Source organism: Scardinius erythrophthalmus (genome assembly GCF_964197995.2).
Source record: "Scardinius erythrophthalmus genome assembly, contig: HAP1_SCAFFOLD_309, whole genome shotgun sequence".
NCBI classification, from domain to species: Eukaryota; Metazoa; Chordata; class Actinopteri; order Cypriniformes; family Leuciscidae; genus Scardinius; species Scardinius erythrophthalmus.
This window is the reverse complement of record NW_028296302.1, coordinates 41,572-60,926: the sequence shown is the minus strand read 5'-3', so window position 1 is coordinate 60,926 and position 19,355 is coordinate 41,572. Positions and strand designations below refer to the sequence as shown.

General features: G+C 38.4%; 1 protein-coding gene across 1 annotated transcript; it reads right to left on the bottom strand.

Annotated features, from left to right (window-relative positions):
- Positions 1–990: 990 nt before the first annotated feature.
- LOC308686480 (uncharacterized protein) lies at positions 991–5,596 on the bottom strand. The gene is made up of 4 exons (XM_081394900.1): positions 5,528–5,596; positions 5,074–5,159; positions 2,015–2,037; positions 991–1,711 (listed from the first exon to the last, which is right to left on the bottom strand). Exons 1-4 carry the CDS (start codon positions 5,586–5,588, stop codon positions 1,498–1,500), a joined length of 384 nt encoding a protein of 127 aa, XP_081251026.1. The 5' UTR covers positions 5,589–5,596; the 3' UTR covers positions 991–1,497.
- Between the last annotated feature and the right edge of the window lie 13,759 nt (positions 5,597–19,355).

Sequence of the window (19,355 nt, the reverse complement as noted above, 5' to 3'; positions counted from 1 at the left end):
TTTCATTAGTCAGCTGTAAGCATGCACACAGAGCATCCTCATCTGCATATGTTAACGGTTTGAAACTAAACTCAGTATTTACTGTAGGGCCAATAATGATATCATCATCATCCATTAATAAATTATCATGTAACTTGCTTATATGTGAAATTTTGGACTTTGTCTGTACACGTCTATTTTTCTTACTTGAATTCACACAGGTGTCAACCGATTTGCACATAGTTGCTGGTTTGTCTACACGTGTTTGTTTACCAGTGTCTGCGACACACTTACTCTGCTTTGTTGCTCTCGTACGTGAAACTTGTGTGACGCTTTTTTTAACAGACTTACATGACCTTGTCTCAACAGTTAAAGGTTTGGAACTTAACTCGGCATTAACTGTAGGTCCAACAATGACATCATCCATTAATACATTGTCATGCAACTTGCTCACATGTGAAACTTTCGACGTGGTCTGCACCCGTTTATCTTTCTTACTTGAATCCAGACATGTCTTAACAGATTTGCACATAGTTGCTGGTTTCTGTGCACATGTTCGTTCACCAGAGTCTCCAACACACTTACTCTGCTCTGCTGCACTCGTAGGTGAAACTTGTGCGACGTTGCCTTGTTGACCAGACCTACATGAACGCATCTCAGCACTCGTTGCCTTATCGATTACTGTTGCTGTCACACCCGTCACTTCAAATGATTCTCCCTGACCTTTCAGTGATGTGGCAAGGTTATCAACATGATAAAACAACATGTAAATGTCGTCACAATAAACTACTACGCTTGTGCCTGCATTAGACTTAACCATACCTTTATCATCACGTGAATGGGAATCAACCACAGCAAACATTGACCCTGCCTTTATAACTGCACAAATGTAGCCATAAATGTTCAACAAACATGCATCAGACTGAAACAGGGCCCTCTGAAGTGCATCCTCTATAGACATGCACACACCTCTCAATGCACCATCATACACATCATTACCAAAAACACCACTCAGAGAATCTGACATCTTTATTGAGAATGTTGTGTTGAAGAGTGTGTGCACAGTTGGCAATTCTGGAACAGCAACATAACCACGCCATGCTGAATCATTGATCTTCCCCTGTAAGTCCATGGATGTGTACAGGTCATCTCCATGCAACAGAACAGCATCCAGGTCATCTCTTGTCCACGTCAGCACATCCTTCAGCACACTCATCATGACTGCTGTGATGCTGTTTGCTGCACACTGTCTGCCACGGTTGAAACCAAATCTGGAATCAGCTTGATGGAAGGAACCCTGTAAGACTCTCTGTGGAAAATAATCAGAGTTATCGACATCAAGAGATGAACACATCGGAAGGTTATTGGAATCCATTGAAACATTATTGCAAGCCATTGAGGGGTTATTGTAAACCATTGAGGGATTATTGTAAACCATTGAAAAATTATTGGAACCCATTGAAAGGTTATTGGAAGTCATTGGAAGGTTATTGGAAGTCATTGGAAGGTTATTGGAAGTCATTGGAAGGTTTTTGGAAGGTATTTGGAAGTTTTTGGCAATTGCCGGAAAGTTTTGGAAATCCAGGCTCTCGACAGTAGAACCAGAGAACGATGCCTTTTTTTCAAGAGGAGGCATAACCTCAGCCAACTCCATGGAGGAAGTGAGCAGAACGCGCTCAGCATTCCTCCTCTTTGCCGCCCGGGACCGACGGAAACCCTTTCCACGTGGCATCTGCAATTATATGAAAACACACAGACATATACAGACATATATATATATATATATATATTTATTTGTGCCCTTAATTTGTACATCCTTTTTGACAAAAACGTTCTCCTGAACACATTACAAATGTGTTTACATTCACAAAAATACACGGGTACAAAAATAATTTTTCATTATAACTAAATTACCAATGACCAATTGATTCAATTAACTTGTAAACTGTAAAATAAAGCATGTATTTAACTTCTACACAATGCCTTGTATTACCTATATTTTCACATAGATAAAAAATAGTTTACCAGGCCTTACCTTAGATTACTTCTGAAAGTCTTCTGAAACACAAGGAAAAATCTCAAATTCAGTTCACACAACATTAATAGACAATTAGTCACCAATTATGATAATCAATTATAATAATCAATTTCAATGAGTATCAGTATTTGTTTCATTAAAAAGACAAACTCATAAAATTCATTAAAAATATATATATAATTAGTCTTTTCAATCTATTAAAAATGTACTACATTACACATTCACCAAATAATCACTATTAAAAATATTTGAGCTTTTAATGATTTTATATTGTAATCATTTCACAGTTATTCTCCACATTAGAAGCAAATTAATCTCAGTGGCATCATTTCAAAGACAGGGCTTAACCTAAACCAGGATTAGGCCTTAGTTCAATTATGATATTTAAGTAGGTTTTATAAACATGCCCTAGAAAAAACATTACTAGTGTGCATATTGAGACAAAACAATGATATTAAATAATATATATTTTGATAATATAATATATATTTTAAGATATGTCTAAAATCACTCAAACATGCATTTTACCCTTGGACTAGCTTAAGCCTTGAATGTGAAACCAATGGAGTAAATTTTAAATATTTAATTGAGGATAGGAGCAGAATGCAACTCAATGCATATATTTATAATATTTAAGAGTGCTGGCCTACATAATTAGAATACGTAAAGTAGCACAGAGGCAACACTATACACTTTTATTTGCACAGACGTGTTTCTACGCATGCCATCACGCAGATCGTCAAACTTCATTAAATATTATTTCTCGTAAGGTTCGAGTGGTGTCGTGTGTGTGTGTGTGTGTGACAGAGAGGAATTAGAAACAAGCAGAATGTGGTTGTTTGTAAAGCACACGCATCATCATGTATCTGTTTTAAAACTAAGCTAAGACATAAATCTGAAATTATCTTAATCAATATAGAATCGCTGGAGAGAATCTATAACACAATATCACATAAATTAAACAAACTGTTATGCGTAGCGTGCCAAGTTGATGCTTCATCTGCAATACAAACTGGTTTACTCTCGCACATCACGGGACCAGACTGTAATCGCAGCTTTGCACTTAAAAAAAAATGCATTTCATCATATCACAAATGCAATTAATTGTTCATCGCTAAGCTAACACATATGTATCTGTTACACTATATAGTGTCTGTATAGAATTAATAGTAGAATGAAGTAGAGAAATAATAACAAATAATATTTTGTAAACCAGCTGTTTCGTTGCAGTAATGAAACAAAACACATCAATACAAATGTCAGGATCCCAATGAACACTTAAATTAAAACATAACAAACCAGTATATAATACATACATGCACGTAAGCGTGGCCAATGTGGCAAAAATATCATATAACGATTATTTAAATAAAATAAAAAATCACAATTAACAAATTTATCACAGTTCTTTTTATGTTGGTTTTACCATTTTGCAAGTAACTAATCTCCCTATTTTTTAAACAAAACATTACAAGGTAACAAAAAGTAACAAAAAAAAATAATTGCAAGCATTTAGGCCAAAGTGGCAAACATAAAAATCGTTGTCAATATTTTCTTTGTTATTAAAAATTACAAACAAAGATACACATTGCATATACACACCAAAATATTCAAATAAACAATGCTTTATATATTATTATTACTTTTCACCTACAGTAGGTGTTAAACAGTAACATTAAAATACAAAAATAAAACACTAAATTGACTTTACTGTATTTATAGATTGATTCGTATTAAAGCTACTAGTAAAGTTCTCAGTCAACAGCAAATAGTTATTTTCTCCTAGTCCCCATTGACTTCCTTAGTATAGTTTTCCCTACTATGCAATTCAATGGAGGTCAGCAACTTTATGGATAGATACATTATTCAAAATATCTTATTTTGTGTTCAGCACAAGAAAGAAATTAATACAGGTTTGGAGCAAATTTAGAATGAGTAAAAAATGACACAATTATCATTTTTGAGTGAACTTTTCTTTTAATGATAAGCCGAAACATGTTTATTATAAGGCTACTCTGTCACTTTAAGACCTGCACGCGACGCGTCTAATACACGCATGACTCGCACCCAGTTTTCTCTCAAATGTTTTCTTGCTTTCACTTTAGTCATAAACCAAATGTGTTTACGTAAATCTTTTATTGACAAGTATTGGCTTAATAAGACACAAAGACAACTTAGTCCATTAACCAAGGCGCTGTTTAACAGGCTTTAAGTGTCTAACATACACTTCGGGTTTAATGCGCTCAGAAACACGCATGAACAGCGCATCAGCACACGAATGAAATATTTAACCATGCAAATGCAAATAATGCCCTTTAGTGAATTGCAGTGTCCCGTGAGTGTAACTCTACCTCTGCATTAACATGTGATGTCAATGCACGTCGCGTTGTACAGTGGCGGAAACGCCAGAAAACTGATAAAATGTGTGCTACTATTGCATGATAATATATTTCTTCAAAAGTAGATCGTGAACGTATTTTAATCATCTACGAACAAAACTCGTACAATCTGAATTCATTCCGATGAATGAATCTGAATATTGTTTACATGGACACTAAACGTGATCAAAAAGCATTCGCACTACAAATGACAACCGGAATATTTACCTCACAGAACAATACGCACTTTAGTCTGTCGCATTTCGTGTTGTTTTCTTATGAATCATGATAGGCTCTCTCAAAATGGTACAAATACGCACATTCCTACACGTACTGAACTAAAGTTAATGCTCTCTTCAACGACCACAGGATTCGAGAATAACATATTTTCAAACGAATCATACCTTCAAAACACCTCATCTATACAACACACTACATATAGGATTATTTTAAAATACTTTTGCATGCTATTTTGTTAAGATTAACGTTAGCTTTACAACACCACAATGAGCAAACCTCATTAAATTAAAACACCAACTAACGCCTATTTCTCACAAATAAACATACACGTCAACTAATATACACATACTTCAAATTATGTTAGATATATTATGAATAAGCAATAATAAATACTGATTAATAAGATTATATAGACAACACATGAGAGCACGTTCTTACCGTTAGAGAAATGGGAACACAATAACTTCCTACCAACCGGAAATGTTCTCTCTGCCAACAGTCGCAGCTCCCCCAGTGGCTGGGATCTGGGAATGAATAAACATTTACCCTCCTTGCATACATAGCATAACTTTTACTTTATTACATTAACATAACTGACCATTTATTCACCAGGGGTCTCATTTATAAAGCGTGCGTACGCACAAAACGGGGCTGGAAACGTACGTACGCCAGTTCCCACGCAAAGGTTGTGATCTATAAAAAACAAACTTGACGGGAGAATATGCGCACCTTTAAGCAAACATTGAGCCGTGCGTACGCACATTCTGGAGACAAAGGGAATTGGCGACACCGATGGTGAGCTGGAGTTAATTGTCTTTTTGGTCACTTTTAGACAGAAAATCAAAAGAAAATTTAACATACAGAAAAATAATACAAATATAATTTCACTCACCAAGCTTGTCACTTGAAGCAAATATCCATCCCTTCTTAAATGTCCGCGCCAGCGAGCGCATTGGGCCGTTTGAAACTGACGCAAATAACAGTTTAAATAAATAAAATAATGATTTAAACTATGTTTTACTTCTAATATATACATTTAGATTAAATATGCCATTCATATTAATGCAGTTGCACTTAAACATGAAATCATTACTCAGAAGTTACAACATTTTTATATTCAAATTCAGTCAATAGAAATATTTGTTGTGGATGCAATGTTTTTGAACACTTTTCCTCTGGCATGCTGTGTTTTAATGTTTTAACCACAGAGAAAACTGCTTATCATGATAATACCAGATTGTCTGAGAAAATAGTTTCGTGCAAATAATGCCCAAGGCCTATCTGTTTCCATTAAAAATATCAATTAAAAATACAATACGGCCAGTGGAAAAGATTGAGAAAAACTTTCTCTGAAATGTATTTAACACTATTTGATGTATGTATTCAAAAACAAGGCAAGGATAGGCAACAACTTGATTTTTATTAATGTAATGTGTCTTGTACCGTTAAACGTTATCACGTGTATGAATAATCATATGCAAATGATATGCAGATGAGGATCTACATAGTAAAATAGGCGTTGTAAGCTGTTCGTGGTCATTCCACAAAATTGGTGCCTTTTGTGTCCCTGAGAAATAATCAGACGTAGAATTACTATAACAACAAATAAATTTGTGATTTAAAAACATAATAGTACTATGTATTATTTCCTCAAGATTACATTAAATTAAAGTCATTTATATATTATTTTAAATAATAAAAATTGCATTTATGCTGATAATGGTAAAGTTTTTGGCCTGTCCCTCCCTGTGATTGTTCTTTTTCAGCAGGACTTTTAATTTGCAAATTGAACACAAAATTATACAACAATCACATTTTCATATTTTTCTAAGTATAGTGTCACTGTTAAGCAATGTTTTGGCATAAATATACATTATTTTTAATAAAATATAAATAATTTTATCGGTATCCCCTGATTTCATGTCATGCCTGTTACCCTCACCAAACACCCCTTGTAAAATAATGGTACATTCCTGTGACATCACTTCCAGAAAGTTACATCATCTCTCATTCATTATTCCAACAGTTAGAACACAAGCAAGTTTCTCTCTCTCTTCTATAATACTCTATTTTGATGATTTATTAGGTTTAACTGAGGTGCGGACATCATGCAATGTCAAAACTGTTACTGATTGTTAAAGTATAAATTTAAATTAATGTAATCAATATCTACAAGTAATATCCTTTCAAAGTGTACAACATGTGCTTTTGTGGCCTTGCCCTAATAGCTAGCAATTAGCAAATTAGCTTGAATTTGTCAAACCTGTTACTGTCAGGCCTGTTACTTTTGTATAGTAACAGGTTTTGACATGTGGGGTAACAGGGATGACATAGATTAGGTGTCACCTTAGCCACACTGTTTTTAAAGTTTATCGGTGTAAATTGCTAACATTTTTAAAGGTCATCCTGGGTGTTTTATTGAGCTAATGCCTATATCATTTAGAGTTGGTATTGCTGGTGCATCTGTATCATCTCAGGGAACCGAGGTTACGCTAGCATGCAGGGATGCCAGATCAACCCCTTGGCCTGAAAGAGGAGGTCCCTCCTCACTGGTATCAACCATGGAGCAGTGCTCGTCAGCTGCATCAGAACTGGGAACCAGGCTTGGTTCGTCCAGAGCGGAGCCACAAGTAGCACTGCGCATCCGTTTTCCCTGATTCGCCCTAATACCTGCGGTAAGAGCGTGACGGGGGGAAAAGCATAGAGCAGGCAGCGGGGCCAGATGTGAGCCAGCGCATCCCTGCTCTTGGAGAAAAAGTCCGAACAGTGAGCATTTTCCTGAGACACAAATGGGTCTACCTTCGCTCTGCCGAATATCTTCCACAGCAGTTGGACTGTCTGCGGATGTAAAGACCATTCCCCTGCCAGAACATTGTTCCTGAACAGTCTGCCTGGTCCTACATTCAGGTGACCTGGCACGTGCGCTGCTCTCAGCAAGCGCAGATTATGCTGAGCCCAGATCAGGAGGCGTTCCGTCAGCCTGTAAAGGCTTCGGGATCTGATACCTCCTTGGGAATTTATATAGGCCACCACCGACATGTTGTCCGATCGGACCAAGACGCGGTATCCTTTTATTTTGGGACAGAAAACGCCTCAGCGCATTGTCAACTGCCATAATTTCCAGGCAGTTTATGTGTAGAAGCTTTTCCCGTTCTGACCACTGGCCAAAGAACGGTCTGCCCTCGAGCAGCGCTCCCCATCCCGAGGTGGAGGCGTCCTTGGACACTACCTTCACACTCGAGGAAGTCCCCAGGCTTACACCTGACCTGTACCAGTCGGTCGCTTTCCAAGGTTTCAGAGCTGAGATGCATTTTTGATCTACCTTGAGGCATAAGAGACCGGAGGTCCACGCTCGACGCAGTACTCGCGCTTTAGCCAGAACAGGCCAAACGGCAGGACTTTGTTTTTGACACCAAACTTTGCATGTCTCATTGTCACTTCACTCTGACCACATCACATCAGTTTTGTGACTGCGCCACCTACTGGTCAAAAGTGATAATCCATTAAATCATATTTTTAATTACTTTTTATATGATTTTTCAGCCATTTCGCCTAAAATCATACTTTTTCGTACTCCTCCTAGACCGTTTGTCCGAATTTCACCAAAATCGAATCGTATCATCTCCAGACCGTGCCGACTAAAAGTTATGTATTTCGTGTCGATTGACGAAACTGTTTTCATATAGCGCAGCAGCAAAGTTGAGGCATGATGCTAAAAGCACTATTCAGGCTTTATCTCTGCAATGCCTTGACATATTAACACCAAACTAGTTATGTGTCATTGTCACTTCACACTGACCACATCACATCAGTTTTGTAACTGCTCCACCTATTGGTCAAAAGTGATAATCCATTAAATCATATTCTAAATTACTTTTCATATGATTTTTCAGCCATTTCATCTAAAATCCTCTTTAAATGTATTTAATTGCTCATTGTTCCAGTTGGTCTGACACCTTCAGCCAAGTTGGCATATCCTGTCATCTGCTTGCGCTTGGCCCCGATAATTGCTGCTTGCAGCTATATTTATTATTATTATTATTATTATTATTCTTCCGCCATGGGAGTCTATGGCAGCCCATAGAACCGATTGCGGGAAAGTTGTTTTGGTTTGACATTCTGATAGAGGACCGTCTCAACATTAAATACACCAATTTTGGTGTTTCTAAGTCATTCCCTCTAGCGCCACCACCTGTCCAAAGTTTCACTTTTATTTTGCTAATAACTTTTGAACCAAAAGGCCAATCAGCGAAATTCTTTTTTCCTCTGATTCCTGAGCTCATGGCGATTCGATTGCACCCTATGACGTCATTTGCCGTCATAAAAATATGGCCGCCATCTTGAATTTTAAAAAAAAGCTACTTTTTCGAACTCGTCCTAGACGGTTTGTCCGATTTGCACGAAAATTGAACCAGATCATCTTCAGGTAGTGCTGACAAAAAGTTATGGAATTCAAATGGATTCGTCAAACCGTTTTCAATAAACGCACAAATACATTTTACGTAGCGCTAGCAAAAACAGTCGTAAGGCCGTATCTCCGCAACGGTTTATCGTATTCAGACCAAACTTGGTACTTGTACTCACAAGCATGACCTGAGGCTACATGCTGTGTTTCGGCGCAGCGCCACCTACTGGTCCGGAGATATGAAAAATGGCTATTTTTGCTTATAACTTCTGAACAGTTTGTCCAAAAATCATACAATTGGTCTCGTTAGATTCAGGGCAACATGCCGAGTCGACTGATATCCAATTTGACCATATCGGTCATTTTGGCTGTCGGCCATTTTGAATTTTGTGCTAAAATTCTGTATTTTATGAACGCATGAACGGATTGTTACGAAACGTGGTATGGGTCATCAGCACAATGCCCTGAATGAGCCTGAGAAGTTTCGAAACAGCGCCACCTAGTGGTGAATTTTTTTTTTCAAATGCTTATAACTTTGGGTGTGGTCGACTTATTTTCACGAAACTCATCTTTTTAGACTCCTGAATCGTTGCCGAGTCCTACGATACCAAACATGCTAGGTTTCGCCTTACGGTTTGTGTAGCGTTGTGATTTAGCGCTTAAAAAACATTTGGCTATATCTTTGAAACCGCTAGTCCGATCGAGACGAAACCACCGTCAGAAGTTTGGAAACATAGGTCGATAGCTATACGCCAATGCCCAAATGCGAAAATATTGATGTTTAGGGGTACTAATTTCCAATCAAAGTCATGTGTCAGTCATTTTTTTCGTGTTTTTTCATATAAATGTCTATAACTCCGAAGCGAATTGAGATATTTTCACCAAAATTGACACACATATGTATGGGCTCACTCTGAGGACACGTAAAAAAAATTGTGGGACTGAGCCTCTTGGTGGCGCTATAATTGAACAAAATATGAAATTCCCATTGACTTCAATACAGTTTTGTGAAATAAAATGCTATACTAAACAAATGCATTGGTGTAATATTACGAAACTCAGATTGTGTCATCAGCACCATCCCCTGAAGGCAACCAAAATATTTCAAGACAGCGCCACCTAGTGGTCAAAAGTTATAACAAAATTTCCAAAAAGGCTAATAACTTTTGAATAAGTCTGGCTATTGAAATTCCACGGTTCTTAATAGATTCCTTGGGTCAAGCCGAGAACATAGATACCAAGTTTTCCTTATTTGGCCAAACTTCCTGTCCGCCATCTTGATTTTCATTCAAAACCTACTTTTCGAACTCCTCCTAGACCGTTTGTCCGATTTTCACCAAAATCGAATCGTATCATCTCCAGACTGTGCCGACAAAAAGTTATGGATTTCGTGTCGATTGATGAAACCGTTTTCGTATAGCACAGCAGCAAAGTTGAGGCATGATGCCAAAATGACTATTCAGGCTTTATATCTGCAATGCCTCGACATATTGACACAAAACTTTGTATGTGTCACTGTCTACTTACTCTGACCACACCACATCAATTTCGTAACAGCGCCACCTTTTGGTCAAAAGTGACAATCCATTAAATCATATTTTGAATCACTTTTTACATGATTTTTCAGCCATTTCGCCTAAAATCCTCTTTAAATGTCTTTAATTGCTCATTGTTGCAGTTGGTCTGACACTTTCAGACATTTTGGCATGTCTTGTCGTCTTATTCTGCTTGGCCCCGGTAATTGCTGCTTGCAGCTATATTTATTAGGGGCCAAGCACCGAAGGTGCGGAGGCACCTATTGTATCTGTTCCGTTTCTTATTATTATTATTATTATTATTATTATTATTATTCTTCCGCCATGGGAGTCTATGGCAGCCCATAGAACCGATTGCGGGAAAGTTGTTTTGGTTTGACATTCTGATAGAGGACCGTCTCAACATTAAATACACCAATTTTGGTGTTTCTAAGTCATTCCCTCTAGCGCCACCACCTGTCCAAAGTTTCACTTTTACTTTGCTAATAACTTTTGAACCGTAAGGCCAATCAGCGAAATTCTTTTTTTCTCTGATTCCTGAGCTCATGGCGATTCGATTGCACCCTATGACGTCATTTTCCGTCATAAAAATATGGCCGCCATCTTGAATTTTCAAAAAAAGCTACTTTTTCGAACTCGTCCTAGACGGTTTGTCCGATTTGCACGAAAATTGAACCAGATCATCTTCAGGTAGTGCTGACAAAAAGTTATGGAATTCAAATGGATTCGTCAAACCGTTTTCGATAAACGCACAAATACATTTTACGTAGCGCTAGCAAAAACAGTCGTAAGGCCGTATCTCCGCAACGGTTTATCGTATTCAGACCAAACTTGGTACATGTACTCACAAGCATGACCTGAGGCTACATGCTGTGTTTCGGCGCAGCGCCACCTACTGGTCCGGAGATATGAAAAATGGCTATTTTTGCTTATAACTTCTGAACAGTTTGTCCAAAAATCATACAATTGGTCTCGTTAGATTCAGGGCAACATGCCGAGTCGACTGATATCCAATTTGACCATATCGGTCATTTTGGCTGTCGGCCATTTTGAATTTTGTGCTAAAATTCTGTATTTTATGAACGCATGAACGGATTGTTACGAAACGTGGTATGGGTCATCAGCACAATGCCCTGAATGAGCCTGAGAAGTTTCGAAACAGCGCCACCTAGTGGTGAATTTTTTTTTTCAAATGCTTATAACTTTGGGTGTGGTCGACTTATTTTCACGAAACTCATCTTTTTAGACTCCTGAATCGTTGCCGAGTCCTACGATACCAAACATGCTAGGTTTCGCCTTACGGTTTGTGTAACGTTGTGATTTAGCGCTTAAAAAACATTTGGCTATATCTTTGAAACCGCTAGTCCGATCGAGACGAAACCACCGTCAGAAGTTTGGAAACATAGGTCGATAGCTATACGCCAATGCCCAAATGCGAAAATATTGATGTTTAGGGGTACTAATTTCCAATCAAAGTCATGTGTCAGTCATTTTTTTCGTGTTTTTTCATATAAATGTCTATAACTCCGAAGCGAATTGAGATATTTTCACCAAAATTGACACACATATGTATGGGCTCACTCTGAGGACACGTAAAAAAAATTGTGGGACTGAGCCTCTTGGTGGCGCTATAATTGAACAAAATATGAAATTCCCATTGACTTCAATACAGTTTTGTGAAATAAAATGCTATACTAAACAAATGCATTGGTGTAATATTACGAAACTCAGATTGTGTCATCAGCACCATCCCCTGAAGGCAACCAAAATATTTCAAGACAGCGCCACCTAGTGGTCAAAAGTTATAACAAAATTTCCAAAAAGGCTAATAACTTTTGAATAAATCTGGCTATTGAAATGCCACGGGTCTTAATAGATTCCTTGGGTCAAGCCGAGAACATAGATACCAAGTTTTCCTTATTTGGCCAAACTTCCTGTCCGCCATCTTGATTTTCATTCAAAACCTACTTTTTCGAACTCCTCCTAGACCGTTTGTCCGATTTTCACCAAAATCGAATCGTATCATCTCCAGACTGTGCCGACAAAAAGTTATGGATTTCGTGTCGATTGATGAAACCGTTTTCGTATAGCACAGCAGCAAAGTTGAGGCATGATGCCAAAATGACTATTCAGGCTTTATATCTGCAATGCCTCGACATATTGACACAAAACTTTGTATGTGTCACTGTCTCCTTACTCTGACCACACCACATCAATTTCGTAACAGCGCCACCTTTTGGTCAAAAGTGACAATCCATTAAATCATATTTTGAATCACTTTTTACATGATTTTTCAGCCATTTCGCCTAAAATCCTCTTTAAATGTCTTTAATTGCTCGTTGTTGCAGTTGGTCTGACACTTTCAGACATGTTGGCATGTCTTGTCGTCTTATTCTGCTTGGCCCCGGTAATGGCTGCTTGCAGCTATATTTATTATTATTATTATTATTCTTCATTGTTCCGACTGGGAGTCTATGGCAGCCCATAGAACCGATTGCGGGAAAGTTGTAATGGTTTGACATTCTGATAGAGGACAGTCCCAACATTAAATACACCAATTTTGGTGTGTCTAAGTCATTCCCTCTAGCGCCACCAACTGTCCAAACTTTCACTCATGTTTCTGCTAATAACTTTTGAACCACAAGGGCTAGAAACAAAATTCCTTTTCCCTCTGATTCGTGAGCTCATGGCGATTCGATTGCATCCTATGACGTAATTTTTCGTCATAATAATTTTCCGCCATTTTGAATTTTCCGAAAAACCTACTTTTTCGAACTCCTCCTAGGCCGTTGGTCCAATTTCCACGAAAATTGAATCAGATCATCTTCAGACCATGCCGAAAAAAAGTTATGGAATTCGTGTTGATTCATCAAACCGTTCTCGAATACCGCGCAAACAAATTTTACGTAGCGCTTGTGAAAACAGTCGTAGGGCTGTATCTCCGCAACGGTTTATCGTATTCAGACCAAACTTGGTACATCTCATCACAAGCATGACCTGAGGCAGCATGCTGCGTTTCGGCGCAGTGCCACCTACTGGTCCGGAGATATGAAAAATGGCTATTTTTGCTTATAACTTCTGAATGGTTTGTCCAAAAATCATAAAAGTGGTCTCGTTAGATTCAGGGCGTCATGCTGAGTCGACTGATATCCAATTTTCCCCGATCAGCCATTTTGACTGTCGGCCATTTTGAATTATGTGCTAAAATGCTGTATTTTATGAGCGCGTGAACGTATCGTTACAAAACTTGGAATGGATCATCAGCACGATGCCCTGAAGGAGCCTGAGAAGTTTCGAAACAGTGCCACCTAGTGGTGAATTTTTTTCACCAAATGCTTTCAAATGCTTATAACTTTGGGTGTGGTCGACTTATTTTCACGAGACTCATCTCATTAGAGTCCTGAATCGTTGCCGAGTCCCACGATACCAAACATGCTAGGTTTTGCCTTACGGTTTGTGTAGCGTTGTGATTTAGTGCTTAAAAAACATTTGGCTATATCTTCGAAACCGCTAGTCCGATCGAGACGAAACCACCGCCAGAAGTTTGGAAACATAGGTCGATAGCTATACGCCAATGCCCAAATGCGAAAATATTGATGTTTAGGGGTAGTAAATTCCAATCAAAGTCATGTGTCAGTCATTTTTTATGTGTTTTTTCATTTAAATGTCTATAACTCCGAAGCGAATTGAGATATTTTCACCAAAATCGACACACATATGTATGAGCTCACTCTGAGGACATGTAAAAAAAATGGTGGGACTCAGCCTCTTGGTGGCGCTATAATAGAACAAAACATGAAATTCCCATTGACTTCAATACAGTTTTGTGAAATAAAATGCTATACTAAACAAATGCATTGGTGTAATATTAGGAAACTCATAATGTGCCATCAGCACCATCCCCTGAAGGTATCCAAAATATTTCGAGACAGTGCCACCTAGTGGTCAAAAGTTATAACAAAATTTACAAAACTGCTAATAACTTTTGAATAAGTTGGCCTATTGTAATGCAACTGGTCTTAATAGATTCATTGGGTCAAGCCGAGAACATAGATACCAAGTTTTCCTTATTTGGCCTAGATTCCTGTCCGCCATCTTGATTTTCAGTCAAAACCTACTTTTTCGAACTCCTCCTAGACCGTTTGTCCGATTTTCACCAAAATCGAATCGTATCATCTCCAGACTGTGCTGACTAAAAGTTATTGATTTCGTGTCTATAGACAAAACTGTTTTCGTATAGCGTAGCAGCAAAGATGAGGCATGATGCTAAAAGCACTATTCAGGCTTTATCTCTGCAATGCCTTGACATATTGACACCAAACTTTGTATGTGTCATTGTCACTTCACTCTGACCACATCACATCAGTTTTCTAACTGCGCCACCTATTGGTTGAAAGTGATAATCCATTAAATCATATTTTGAATGACTTTATATATGATTTTTCAGCCATTTCGCCTAAAATCCTCTCTAAATGTCTTTAATTTCTCATTGTTGCAGTTGGTCTGACACCTTCAGCCATGTTGGCATATCCTGTCATCTGCTTGCGCTTGGCCCCGATAATTGCTGCTTGCAGCTATATTTATTATTATTATTATTATTCTTCCGCCATGGGAGTCTATGGCAGCCCATAGAACCGATTGCGGGAAAGTTGTTTTGGTTTGACATTCTGATAGAGGACCGTCTCAACATTAAATACACCAATTTTGGTGTTTCTAAGTCATTCCCTCTAGCGCCACCACCTGTCCAAAGTTTCACTTTTATTTTGCTAATAACTTTTGAACCGTAAGGCCAATCAGCGAAATTCTTTTTTCCTCTGATTCCTGAGCTCATGGCGATTCGATTGCACCCTATGACGTCATTTGCCGTCATAAAAATATGGCCGCCATCTTGAATTTTCAAAAAAAGCTACTTTTTCGAACTCGTCCTAGACGGTTTGTCCGATTTGCACGAAAATTGAACCAGATCATCTTCAGGTAGTGCTGACAAAAAGTTATGGAATTCAAATGGATTCGTCAAACCGTTTTCAATAAACGCACAAATACATTTTACGTAGCGCTAGCAAAAACAGTCGTAAGGCCGTATCTCCGCAACGGTTTATCGTATTCAGACCAAACTTGGTACTTGTACTCACAAGCATGACCTGAGGCTACATGCTGTGTTTCGGCGCAGCGCCACCTACTGGTCCGGAGATATGAAAAATGGCTATTTTTTCTTATAACTTCTGAACAGTTTGTCCAAAAATCATACAATTGGTCTCGTTAGATTCAGGGCAACATGCCGAGTCGACTGATATCCAATTTGACCATATCGGTCATTTTGGCTGTCGGCCATTTTGAATTTTGTGCTAAAATTCTGTATTTTATGAACGCATGAACGGATTGTTACGAAATGTGGTATGGGTCATCAGCACAATGCCCTGAATGAGCCTGAGAAGTTTCGAAACAGCGCCACCTAGTGGTGAATTTTTTTTTTCAAATGCTTATAACTTTGGGTGTGGTCGACTTATTTTCACGAAACTCATCTTTTTAGACTCCTGAATCGTTGCCGAGTCCTACGATACCAAACATGCTAGGTTTCGCCTTACGGTTTGTGTAGCGTTGTGATTTAGCGCTTAAAAAACATTTGGCTATATCTTTGAAACCGCTAGTCCAATCGAGACGAAACCACCGTCAGAAGTTTGGAAACATAGGTCGATAGCTATACGCCAATGCCCAAATGCGAAAATATTGATGTTTAGGGGTACTAATTTCCAATCAAAGTCATGTGTCAGTCATTTTTTTCGTGTTTTTTCATATAAATGTCTATAACTCCGAAGCGAATTGAGATATTTTCACCAAAATTGACACACATATGTATGGGCTCACTCTGAGGACACGTAAAAAAAATTGTGGGACTGAGCCTCTTGGTGGCGCTATAATTGAACAAAATATGAAATTCCCATTGACTTCAATACAGTTTTGTGAAATAAAATGCTATACTAAACAAATGCATTGGTGTAATATTACGAAACTCAGATTGTGTCATCAGCACCATCCCCTGAAGGCAACCAAAATATTTCAAGACAGCGCCACCTAGTGGTCAAAAGTTATAACAAAATTTCCAAAAAGGCTAATAACTTTTGAATAAATCTGGCTATTGAAATGCCACGGATCTTAATAGATTCCTTGGGTCAAGCCGAGAACATAGATACCAAGTTTTCCTTATTTGGCCAAACTTCCTGTCCGCCATCTTGATTTTCATTCAAAACCTACTTTTTCTAACTCCTCCTAGACCGTTTGTCCGATTTTCACCAAAATCGAATCGTATCATCTCCAGACTGTGCCGACAAAAAGTTATGGATTTCGTGTCGATTGATGAAACCGTTTTTGTATAGCACAGCAGCAAAGTTGAGGCATGATGCCAAAATGACTATTCAGGCTTTATATCTGCAATGCCTCGACATATTGACACAAAACTTTGTATGTGTCACTGTCTCCTTACTCTGACCACACCACATCAATTTCGTAACAGCGCCACCTTTTGGTCAAAAGTGACAATCCATTAAATCATATTTTGAATCACTTTTTACATGATTTTTCAGCCATTTCGCCTAAAATCCTCTTTAAATGTCTTTAATTGCTCATTGTTGCAGTTGGTCTGACACTTTCAGACATGTTGGCATGTCTTGTCGTCTTATTCTGCTTGGCCCCGGTAATTGCTGCTTGCAGCTATTTATTATTATTATTAGGGGCCAAGCACCGAAGGTGCGGAGGCACCTATTGTATCTGTTCCGTTTCTTATTATTAGGGGCCAAGCACCGAAGGTGCGGAGGCACCTATTGTATCTGTTCCGTTTCTTATTATTATTAGGGGCCAAGCACCGAAGGTGCGGAGGCACCTATTGTATCTGTTCCCGTTCTTATTATTATTATTCTTTTTCTTCCGACTTGGCGTCTATGGCAGCCCATAGAGCCGATTGCGGGAAAGTTGTTTTGATTTGACATTCTGATAGAGGACAGTGCCAACATTAAATACACCAATTTTGGTGTTTCTAAGTCATTCCCTCTAGCGCCACCACCTGTCCAAAATTTCATTTTCATTTTGCTAATAACTTTTGAACCGTAAGGCCAATCAGTAAAATCCTTTTTTACTCTTATTCCTGAGCTCATGACGATTCGATTGCACCCTATGAAGTCATTTTCCGTCATAAAAATATGGCTGCCATTTTGAAGTTTTCGAAAAACCTACTTTTTCGAACTCGTCCTAGGCGGTTTGTCCGATTTGCATGAAAATTGAACCAGATCATCTTCAGGCCGTGCTGACCAAAAGTTATGGAATTCAAGTTGATTCGCTTAACCATTTTCAATAAACGCACAAACAAATTTTACGTAGCGCTAGGAAAAACAGTTGTAAGGCTGTATCTCCGCAACGGTTTATCGTATTCAGACCAAGCTTGGTACATGTACTCACAAGCATGACCTGAGGCTACATGCTGCGTTTCGGCGCAGCGCCACCTACTGGTCCGGAGATATGAAAAATGGCTATTTTTGCTTATAACTTCTGAACAGTTTGTCCAAAAATCATAAAATTGGTCTTGATAGATTCAGGACGACATGCCGAGTCGACTGATATCCAATTTTGCCATATCGGCCATTTTGACTGTCGGCCATTTTGAATTTTGTGCTAAAATGCTGTATTTTAACAACGCATGAACGGATTGTTACGAAACTTGGTATGGGTCATCAACACGATGTCCTGAAGGAGTGTGAGAAGTTTCGTAACAGCGCCACCTAGTGGTGAATTTTTTTTTTCAAATGCTTATAACTTTGGGTGTGATCGACTTATTTTCACGAAACTCATCTCATTGGACTCCTGAATCGTTGCCGAGTCCAACGATACCAAACATGTTAGGTTTCGCCTAACGGTTTGTGTAGCGTTGTGATTTAGCGCTTAAAAAACATTAGGCTATATCTTCGAAACCGCTTGTCCGATCGAGACGAAACCACCGTCAGAAGTTTGGAAACATAGGTCGATAGCTATACGACAATGCCCAAATGCGAAAATATTGATGTTTAGGGGTAGTAATATTCAATCAAAGTCATGTGTCAGTCATTTTTTACGTGTTTTTTCATATAAATGTCTATAACTCCGAAGCAAATTGAGATTTTTGCACCAAAATCGACACATATATGTATGGGCTCACTCTGATGACACATAAAAAAAATGGTGGGACTGAGCCTCTTGGTGGCGCTATAATAGAACAAAACATGAAATTCCCATTGATTTCAATACAGTTTTGTGAAATAAAATGCTATACTAAACAAATGCATTGGTGTAATATTACGAAACTCAGATTGTGTCATCAGCACCATCCCCTGAAGGCAACCAAAATATTTCAAGACAGCGCCACCTAGTGGTCAAAAGTTATAACAAAATTTCCAAAAAGGCTAATAACTTTTGAATACATCTGGCTATTGAAATGCCACTGGTCTTAATAGATTCCTTGGGTCAAGCCGAGAACATAGATACCAAGTTTTCCTTATTTGGCCAAACTTCTTGTCCGCCATCTTGATTTTCATTCAAAACCTACTTTTTCGAACTCCTCCTAGACCGTTTGTCCGATTTTCACCAAAATCGAATCGTATCATCTCCAGACTGTGCCGACAAAAAGTTATGGATTTCGTGTCGATTGATAAAACCGTTTTCGTATAGCACAGCAGCAAAGTTGAGGCATGATGCCAAAATGACTATTCAGGCTTTATATCTGCAATGCCTCGACATATTGACACAAAACTTTGTAT